Source organism: Olea europaea, unplaced genomic scaffold (assembly GCF_002742605.1).
Source record: "Olea europaea var. sylvestris unplaced genomic scaffold, O_europaea_v1 scaffold770, whole genome shotgun sequence".
NCBI classification, from domain to species: Eukaryota; Viridiplantae; Streptophyta; class Magnoliopsida; order Lamiales; family Oleaceae; genus Olea; species Olea europaea.
This window is the reverse complement of record NW_019266118.1, coordinates 84,133-94,792: the sequence shown is the minus strand read 5'-3', so window position 1 is coordinate 94,792 and position 10,660 is coordinate 84,133. Positions and strand designations below refer to the sequence as shown.

General features: G+C 31.5%; 1 protein-coding gene across 1 annotated transcript; it reads right to left on the bottom strand.

Annotated features, from left to right (window-relative positions):
* Positions 1-209: 209 nt before the first annotated feature.
* LOC111391264 (heavy metal-associated isoprenylated plant protein 7-like) lies at positions 210-2,462 on the bottom strand. Its single transcript, XM_023016436.1, has 5 exons — positions 2,238-2,462; positions 1,885-2,113; positions 1,359-1,570; positions 1,183-1,270; positions 210-936 (listed from the first exon to the last, which is right to left on the bottom strand). Exons 1-5 carry the CDS (start codon positions 2,244-2,246, stop codon positions 482-484), a joined length of 993 nt encoding a protein of 330 aa, XP_022872204.1. The 5' UTR covers positions 2,247-2,462; the 3' UTR covers positions 210-481.
* Between the last annotated feature and the right edge of the window lie 8,198 nt (positions 2,463-10,660).

Here is a 10,660-nt window from a genome sequence, read left to right as displayed (position 1 = left end):
AACTTGTATACTCTATTATTCTTCCCTTTCCATTGGTCCAAGAAGTATAAATCAATTTGGAATTATAAGTTGGATGCTAATTGTTCAAAGAATCCAGTCGTCCTTTCTCCCTTCTCGTCCTGAAAAAATCATCCCGTCGACAAAGAATACCTCGAAAGAAAGGAGAAAGGAGGTGGAAACTAGAATACCAAAGCATAGTACAACAAAACTTTAGAATATAATCCATATGTTAGTATTATAGTATTATTCATAGTATGTGACAAATATTGCAATAAACAAAAAATTAAAAGGTACAGAAGCTTCACATAATTCCATAGCAGCTTCTGTAGATTTATGGCTATCCTGTGAGACCCCAAGACGGGGCCACATGAAGACATTGAAGTGCACAACAAGATGTCTAGAGAGGAATGGCCGTAGGACACTTACCCATGTGCCCTCACGACATGTTGTTCCCTATTTTATCCCTCATCTTCTCCAACGTTTACATAACAGAACATGCATTTGGATTCTCATCACTGAAGATCTGTGGGGGATATGAATACATGTCTTCGACAATCCTTTGAGGATAAACTTGATAGTTCTGAGGGTAGTGTTGGTAGAACTCATTCTTTTTCAACTCCATTTTGGGCTCCTCAGCTTCTGCTTCTTCTTTAGCTGGTGGTTCTTTGCCGCCGTCGCCGTCCCCATTCCCATCCCCATCACTGTTTTCTTTGCCACCTTCTTTGCCTTTCTTAGCCTCATTTTCGCCTCCCTCGGCCGGTTTCTTCTCTTCTATTTTGTCTTTCATTTGTTCCTCCTCCTTCGCCGGCTCGACCTTCACGATCACAGCCTGTTTTCCGGTCCTCTTGTACACGTAATCGACAAGCTTCTCCAGATCAAATGCCCCTTTCACTGTTACTTCTGACTTCTTTTGGTCTGGCTCTGCACTTTCCACACCTACGTTCAAATCCTTGGTTATCAATGCATACATCAGAAATAAACAGCTAAAAAGCAGATTGAGCTTGAATTGACCTTAGAATAATTGAATATTTTATACCAACAAAGGAATGTACAGATTGCAACAGATTGCAATGGTTTCATAAGAAACGGGAATTAAAGCATAAAGAACCCAACAAATATATGAGACAAAAAGACCATTAAAAAATTCTAAGATTTCTCATGAAAACAGATAAAAAAATTCACCTTTCATTCTTTGAATTCGCTTTCTGATTTCTTGAGCACAAGCCTCACAATGCATGTACACTCTTAACACAACTGTAATCACAGGAGGCTGAAACCAAAAAAAATTTTACACAAATTAATGCAAAGAATTGAAAATCAATGGTGAAATTAATAGAAAAATAATGAAAAAATTTGACCTCCTCTGTTTTCTGTTCAGTTTTGACCTCCTCCTTTTCTTCAGGTTTCTTTGGCTCTTCAGCCGCCGGTGGTGGCGGCGGGATTGGAGAGAGAAGATCTACTTGCCGGTGGCTCTTCCTCTGGACCCTCTCAAGAACCTTAATTGGATCAGCCTTTTCACCTTTCACAACCACCCTACTAGTCCTACAATCAGTCATAACATCCTCCACCCCTGAAGGAAAAAAAAAAAAAAGAAAAGGAGAAAGAAAATTTAGTATATTTAAATTTTACCGAATTTAGCTCGGTCGGCTGGTCCAAAATCTGGTTCAAGGAGAAGGGTTGCCATAGGTTGACAGACAGGATAAATTATGAACTAATATCATCAAATGAATCCCAAAAGTCAAAACATATTTCTATGCTAACATCAGATTAAGCAATAGTAATTATTATTGAATTATCAGGGAGGTGGGATCAAGGTTGAAAAAAAAAAAAAAAAAAGTGTTTAAACTAGGAAGTTAGGAACATTAATTAAAAGGATCTGATTACCATCAAAGCCCTTAAGGCATCTGCGAACTTTTCTGGCACATCCTTCACAATGCATGTAGACTCGTAAGATAATTTCTTGCGGCGGAGGTGGCGGCACCGCCTCTCTGGCTTCCTCATTATTGTTTTCTTCATTCTTTCCGTCGGTTGGTTTCTCATCCTTGGTGGGTTCTTCTTTTTTCTCCACCTTTTCCTCCTCAGCCTTCTTCGTTTCCTCTGGCCTCTTCTCTTCCTGCAAAAATCAGAAGTAGTGTCAATACAAAAAATAAAATGCTTATTTTCCCATAAAAAAGAGCAAAAAATAAAAAGAAAAAAAAGATAGGAAATTTGGTTCAAAATAAGTAAAAAAGTGATACCTCCCCCATTGCTCTGTTTTTCTCCTTTGGTAACAAATGGACTGGAACTGGAAAGCCAAGAACTTCTAGAAAACGCAGATACACCTTCAGTGGGTGTTTTCTATCTCTTCTACACACACAGTTTCTTCTTGAGAGATTCAGAGTGAGTAGTAGTCGCAGACTGTATTAGCCATCAGATCCAGAGACGCACAATACGGCAATCCTACCGAGTGACGCGTATGTTAAATACTTAAATAGAGGGTTGGCACGTGGTAGAAAAATTAAAATATTCGGATTACTGATATACACTTATTCAGTGTATAAAATAACGATATTTAATTATTCTTTTGATGAAATATATTCTAACTTGTTTTATTTTCTGTTAGTAAAACTCAATGGTTGAACAAAAAATTAGAAGAAACAAAAGGAAAATCTTGAAAAAGAGTGAAATACAGAAGACGTGGACCAAGTTGCAACAAGACAATAGTTGAATTGATCATTAATCGAAGATTGAAGATGCTAGGAGTTCAATTGGATGCACTTGAGAGCTAAGAGAGCAAAAATATAGGCTAAAAGGAGGAAAAAGATGATGCACAAAAGTTTTGGGGACCAAATTTTGAAAGAATGGAAAAAGGCAGCCAAAAATTGTACTATGCGATCACATAGTACATTTGTTTATGTAGTCGTGTAGTGCAATGCAGAAAAAAAGTATGTTGTCTATCCTTAGACAATGCGGTCTCATACTTTTGGATTATGCGGTCACATAGTTATAAATCTGGTTGAATCTCAGGTTTCATTATACGATTAAAACTCAACTTCACAAAATTTTGGGCAATATTTTTTATCGACTCAAGCCATGTAAAGAGCAAAATGTCTTCCACACTGAGGAATAGTCTCTATAACGCAACCAAAAAAAAAAAAAAAAAAAAAAAAAAAAAAGCTCAAGAACATCAAGATTCTTAGAGAAATCCATTGAAAGAAGAGGGCAAATTCATATTTGTGAGAGATTTCAATTGAGAAAATTGCAAGAATATTATCGAGTGGAATTCAACAAAAAAATTGGCACAAGGATTGGAAGGACAATTCAAAAGATATCAAGAACCTGTTGAAGTCATTCAAGAATTCAAGATTTCTCATCAATTATTCAACTTCCAAGTGATGTTTATTAAATTTAGAATGATTTATTATAATATCAATATGTTAGGCTAGATTTTTACATTACTGTAGTAATAAGTATTGTAAGGTTCAAAAGAGAATAGAGATATACTTCTATGCTTTATATGATTTTTATAGATATTCTAACTCGTTTAATGCTTTCTTGTATGTTGGTATCTTTCATAGAGATATAGAAATGTTACATGCAAAATTAGATTCAATTACTATCGAAAGAAGTTTTTAAATAAATTAGGAACATTGACCAACTCGCATGATATCGATGATTCACTTTAATTATTAGACTAAAATGAAATAACAGAGGGAATTATGTATCTCAACAATACATCTTACAAATTTGATAAACTTTTACTTTGATTTCTAGTTATTTGACAAATTAGATTTAGATTAATACTAGTGAGGAAAGCGTGTGTTGTATGTTAGTTGGTGAATGTTAAATATAAGTGTATGATGGTTGTTGAACGAATATATAACTGAAATTGAATAAAGTGGACATAAGAAAGATCTGCAAGCAAATTGCAAAAAATTATCATCGTTTTTTGAATCCACCCATCAACATTGTCATTGTAAGAACGAATATACATGGTGAAAAAAGTCCATTATTTGCAAGCTCAATTGATCCGTATGATTTGAAAGAGTCATGCAAACCAAGCATAAAATTATTTTAAAAACCACCTTAAGTCAATGAATAACTTTTAACATAACTATGGATGTAATTTCATTACTTATCGAACTTTTGAAGCACAATTCAAGCAGATGGCAACATTCACAAATAAAAAATGTATTAGGTTGAATCAGAAAGTTATTATCCCGAAGCATTAGTTGTTCAAGATTATGAACAATAAATATCTTCCAATGATGACCTAAAAAATAAAATTAAAAATTAAAAAACTTTCACAATCTTGTGCAATATGAGGGGAAGAAACATCAAAATGTAGACATCAAGTTAAGGTATAACAGTCCCGCAATAAAGCTACACACTCGTTCTTTAGATAAATTGCAAGATGATACAAACCATCAACTCTAAAAACACTCACACCCACTATTTAGTTTATTTAAAAGATTTAGACATTGTTTCCAACACAATCAGGTGCTTGTTATTTCTCTTGTAATCTCCAACTCTAAACCTAGAAAAAAGGAAGGAAAAAACATTACAGAAAAGCGAGAAGAGCTTGTCAACATTCAAATGCTATTCAACTCTATTAGATACATAATTATAACTTTCATAGATATTCCATCTTCCTCTCAATAAAAGAGAAGTTACTTTTTGCAGAAATATTTCATCTTGTTGACTATTCATTACTTAAATCACTAATTTAGGGCAATACAAAGCACATTAATATTAAGATGATTGAGGTTATAGCTCATAAACAGAAAAACAAGAAAATTCTGAAAATGAGATGATACCTCTAGTAACAAGGAAAAAGACTTCATGTCGATTAAATTTTGAAATATTTATTTGTGAACCCTTCCAAGGAAGTCGACTAGAGTAGGAATTTAAACAAAGTAACAAATTTATCACGACACATAGGAAAAAAGTTTTAAGCATCAATATCATGAATCATGCTGACAATATAAGTGTTTTTCCTTATTTCCAAACTTGAAAATCTGTAAACAAAAAGAGTAATAAGACTGAAATTTATCAAGTCACCAAAAGTCATATTTCCATTCATAATCCCCTTGAGAATAAAAGACCTTAGCTGCAAAAAGTGCTGTGCTAGAAATCAAATTTTGACCAAAGTTTAAATAGGTAAAGCATTGTCGAGATTTTAATGCAACATGACGTCTTAAAAATATATTATATCATCTCTTCAAATCCACTCTATTAGAATTGCAAATAATAGAGTAGGCATATAAGACAAGACGTGACAGAAACACTCTTCTACGCATAAAAAGTATTAAAAGCAAGCAATTCATCACAAAATAATTTTTAAGGTTCTATGAGACACCCAACCATTGCAAAATGTATTTAGACTATACAATATTTAGTCTATATTTTTTATATATGACAAAAAAAAAAAAAAAAAAACTTGGCACTTAAAAGATGACCTGGACACTATGGCAAAGTCCTCAAGATATTTTGGACATCCTCCCACAGTGACAAAAAAGAAAACTTCACAAGTAAAAATCATATGACCCAAAGTCCCACCCTAATAATTTAATTACACAAACCATTAGGCAGTTGAAACTTTTAATGAAATGTTGCATGCTTGTTAAAAAATCATCTGTAGTGTAGATCAGAGAATGAAAAGTTCTTTAGAAAATTCCTTCATTCATGAGCATCCTAAGTCAATCATAGTCAAGTATATCATACCAACAAGAAGTAAATATACATATTAATCATATTTTCACTTTAATAAGAACTAAAAAATAGAGTATGCTTTGCAGTAATTTAAATTTGACCAGAATACTATATTCTTGACACTACTAATAAATTTTTTAAATTATATTCATTGATTACCTTAACGTTTGAGATTAAAAAGAAAAAAAAAATCACCATAGAATGAAACAAACCAATAAAATTTATTAGAAAAATAAGAAATGGAGAATAATAATGAAAATAGACCCAATGATTCCTCCAATGCAATGATAAAAATGTTCAACCTCTCCAAGAGTCTTCAACAATGACCTTAATGCTCTTTTTTCTCCACCTTTCAGCTCCTTGAGCTTACCTCCATTGTTCACACCCATGTCTCAATCATTTACATTTTATTCCAAGTGAAAAGTGAGAAAGAATTTTTTATTTATCCAAAATTAGATCAATTTGATAAATTCACTCTCTCTCCCCCACAATTTGTAGTTACTATTTCTCTTTTGACTTCCTTCTTTGTCCTTTGATCCTTTTGGGGTCCTCGTCATAGCGAAAGATTATAGGAAAGATGAATAAATCTCACAAGATTAAAAAAAAAAAAAACTCATGAAAAATATTATTTCTGTCAATCAATACGGCCACAGATGCTTACAATGCTTTATATAGCGAAAATCCTAGGAAAATTCGAAAAAATTGAAAAAATAAAAAAATAATTTTTTCCAAAAAGATAAAAGCAAGATAATGACTAAATTTGAGAGTCATAATCCTAAGGTTTATCCTTTAACAAACAGAATTCAAATCTGAGTTAAATTAAATGAAATATAATCAAAATAAAATTTACCAAAAAAGGCAAAAATGCATAAACGAAAGCCTAAATGAAGGAATTTGTCCAAAATTGGCCGTGCGTCAGGAGAAAATTTGCTAAGTCTTATTCATTGGCACATTCCAGACAAATTTGATTAAAATTTCATAAAAAAATGGACAATTTCAAAATTTCTCCAAAAATCGAAAAAATGCCTAAAATTTCAATTCATTCATCAATGGTAAGCGAATCTGGAGTGCACTAAATGTGTTAATATGACGAGGAACAACTCACCATGGACTAAAATGGAAGCATCCAAGTGCGTGATCCCAATTGTGGAATCGATCCGGTCGACCTCGAATTGAATGTGGGAGAAAGAAGGCATGGAGAAGAAGAAATGATAGGTGCAAGTTTTAGGGAGGAGGTTTTTCTTAGGTTAAAGAAATGGAAAAGAAAATTAGAGTTGCGCTCAGCGCGAAAAGCACACTCTCTCTGCTCTGCCCATTTTTTGCGTTGCATGGAGAGTGTTTTCTCTGTAGATATCTTTCTATTTCAAATAATCAGTTTGTTGATTTGTCTATGGTGCTGCTTTATCTTTTTAAACCCATGGAAAACATTTAAAAAATTATCTTCTTCAATAATATGTTTGTATATATCCTATTGCACCTTTAAGAAATCAAGAAACAATAAAGAAAATCGAATAGTGACTTTCGATATAATTAGAATAATTAGAATTAATCCAAGCAATCCATGATCTATGAATTCTTGAATAAAGCTATGAAATACAAACAAAAGAAAATAGGAGGCTATATAAAAGAGTTACAAGATCTTAAGGCACTAAAATTATCCCATCCATTACACGAACATGTTAACCCATATTCATAAAGCTGGCAATCTACTCCTCAGGTTGTTTCTAAACATGTTATGTCAGTTTTGGCATGATATTACTATTTAGCCCATGTTTGATAGGGATTAAAATCTGATTTTTAGTTTCAATACTCCCTTTCGATCACATGAAAAATACAAAAGTACATGTATTAAGAAATGAACCATGAAGAAGAAGAATGCAAATAACATAAGGCAAATAAATTGCTCCAAGAAGTAGAGAAAACTCGATGAAGAAGATGAGTACAACCTGATGTGGTTTGACTATAAAGTACCCGCAAGGATTAAATTCTGCAAATTTTTAAACAATCAAACGAAATGAAACCGTACTTTCTCAAATCAAACGAAAGCTAAGGAAAATTTAAGGAACAAACACAATTGAAGGTATAAGCTTAAACTTTCACATATCATAATAACCTGACACAAGAAATGATCTTCATCTACCTACCTAAAAAATTGCAATAAGGCAGAACTCTTGATCTGTTGCACAAAACTCCTTCTTCCTAAAATATTCGTTCACCTACGACTCTCCTACGCAATTTAGATAATTCATTTTCTAGATTTGACAACACAATGGTGCATTTACCCCCAAGTTAACATTGACACTTTTGCAGATTAGAATTTACCCAGAAAGAAGAAGAGTGTAGGAGTGGCAGGTTGAGTGAGAGAATGGACAAAGAGGACGAATGGGTACTAAAAGAGAGATTGTCTCACTCTTCCCTCCAATGGGTCCAATACGCTACATCTTTTAGGAAAAAAAAAAAGGAAATTGGTGGAGGACGACACATATTTGCGATACCTGACTAGCACTTCTTAAGCTCTTTTATATATGTAGGATTACAACACATTATTATTTATTCGATTGAGGGTATTAATAGCTTTAACTCAATTAAACACATAATTCTCATGGATTCGACAATTAATTCACCATTATATTACTTGTTCAAGATCCGGTGCACTTGCGGATTTTCAAATGGTCAATTATGAGTTACAAATTAAGCTTTTTGCCTTTTAATCCCTTTCATAAATGTGTTGTTTCACGTATATTGTGAAATTGTTTGGATAATAAATTAATAACATAGTCTCCATTTGTATATAAATTAATTAATAATTTGTAAATTTCTAATTTCGATCACGTACATAAATATTACTCATTATTATTCATACAATATGTGAAATCAACTTTTCTTTATCTTTATAAACTATTTATAAATTTGTCAAATGAAAACATAAATTCGATTTTCATTTGTTATTAACTAAGCCAATGTTTGATTTTTCATAATTTCAAGATTTTTTTTTCTCAAACTCATTTTTAAAATACGGTCTTACAATAAAATATTTGACACATAAATTCGATTTTTTTTTTAATCTTTAACCACATATTTTCCAAAAAATTATTGTTACAAAACTCATTTTGATGAAGTAACGAGCATCAAATCAAACAGGGGGCTAAATTTGAGTTGAATTTTATTACTTTGATTGATTGGTGGGTTGATATTAATAACTTGACCTTAAATTAAATGCACTAAATTTGAGTCTAATTGGATTATATTTCAAAATTAACTTATCAAAAAAAAAAATTACTTATTTGATAAAAAAAAAAAAAAAAAAAAAAGGTTGCGCAAGTCAATTCTAAAAATGACTATTGTTTAAGCCCTTATTTGATCCCCATTGTTCAAAAAATATATTTTTCTCTCTTTTCTTTTGGACAATACATTTTTCAATAAAATAATATTACACGTAAATTTAAAATTTTACTTTTCCTTATTTTTTAATTACACATTCTCCATCATTCTACTATTTCAAAATGCATTCTTATAATAAAATGAAACTCGAACAAGCTCTAAATTTCCAAATAAATTCACATAATTTAAGAAAATATTGTTTTGTGTCATTTCAGTTGAGTTTAATTCATATCACATGAGAAATTTTTGTGTATTGTTTCAGCCCGATCGAGTTAGACCGATCAGATTTGAATTTGAACAATTTCAAATTGTATGTTAATCCAAATTTTAATAAGTTTAGGAATTGGATCAATTGAATTTGAGAGATTTGAATTATTTAACCAATTGGTATTACATAGGTAGCATGTGAATAAAAAAAGCTCTCCAGGGACTACGATAGCCTCGCTACTCGTTCTTACCACTAGCTAATACTCCTGAACCCCTTTCGGATCAATTATTAAGTTACCTAAAGTGTATAGGAAAATCTCAATATGATTTATAACTTTTTATTGAAAAATTGAGCGGGCTACTCATATAAATTAATTCTTTGATATTTATATCATCTTCAATGCAACAATGTGTATTATTGTGCATGGGACAAGCAAAATGGGAGATGAAGACGAGCATCCCTCTAGGATGACGGTTGCACTAAGAGAGAACATGAAGAAAGAGTAAAGATAAATTATAATAAATAAAGTCGATGTTTTTTTAGTAGAGGGTGTGTTGGACATCATCCACCTTCTCCTGGTCATGTAAACATTTTGGGGTAATTTACCGCACTTTTTAATGCAATCCATGGACCATTGAAGATGGTTTTATTACCTCGATGTGTCTAAGGTGATATTTTCGCCAATTTATATATATTCTCCAACATTAACTTACCAACATATTATACGCATTAATTTGAGAAAAATGGTATATGTTAATTCAAATTTGTTATGTTCAAGGTGAATTAACCCACTGAATTTGAGTTAAACATGAAAGATATAATTGATCAAGGTTTTAAAGAGCGCAAGTGTAGCAGCAAGATGCGGAGGTCAAGTCTCAAATCTTACAAGTCTAGATTTTTTATTTTTATTTATTTCTAATATTATTTTATTATTCTAGACTAATAAATAAATAACAAATACATACCATAAAATTTTATAGAACTTTATACATATTTTTAAGTTTCAATTAAATTTATAATTCTTAAAATCATAAATACTTCAAAATTATAAAGATTTGTTCGTGAGCTAGGTTTGGGTTATAATGTGCTTTTTATTGACATTTTTTTTTTTTTTAAAGTTTTACCAATGATTGAACATTTTACTAGACTGAATTTCAAAATAAGAAAATATTATTTGCCCAAACAAAAGGCCCATTTTAATGAACAAGTAATTAAAGTTGTAGTGTATTTCCTCAATCTAAAACATGTAATACAATTTCTCACTTGTTAACTAGTGTAAAAGCACAGTTTGAGTATTTTCAAAAGACTCTTTAAATTTAAAGACCAGCATGTTCATAGGAAAAACAAATATTGAGTTTTATAAGTAAAAATTTTATGTAC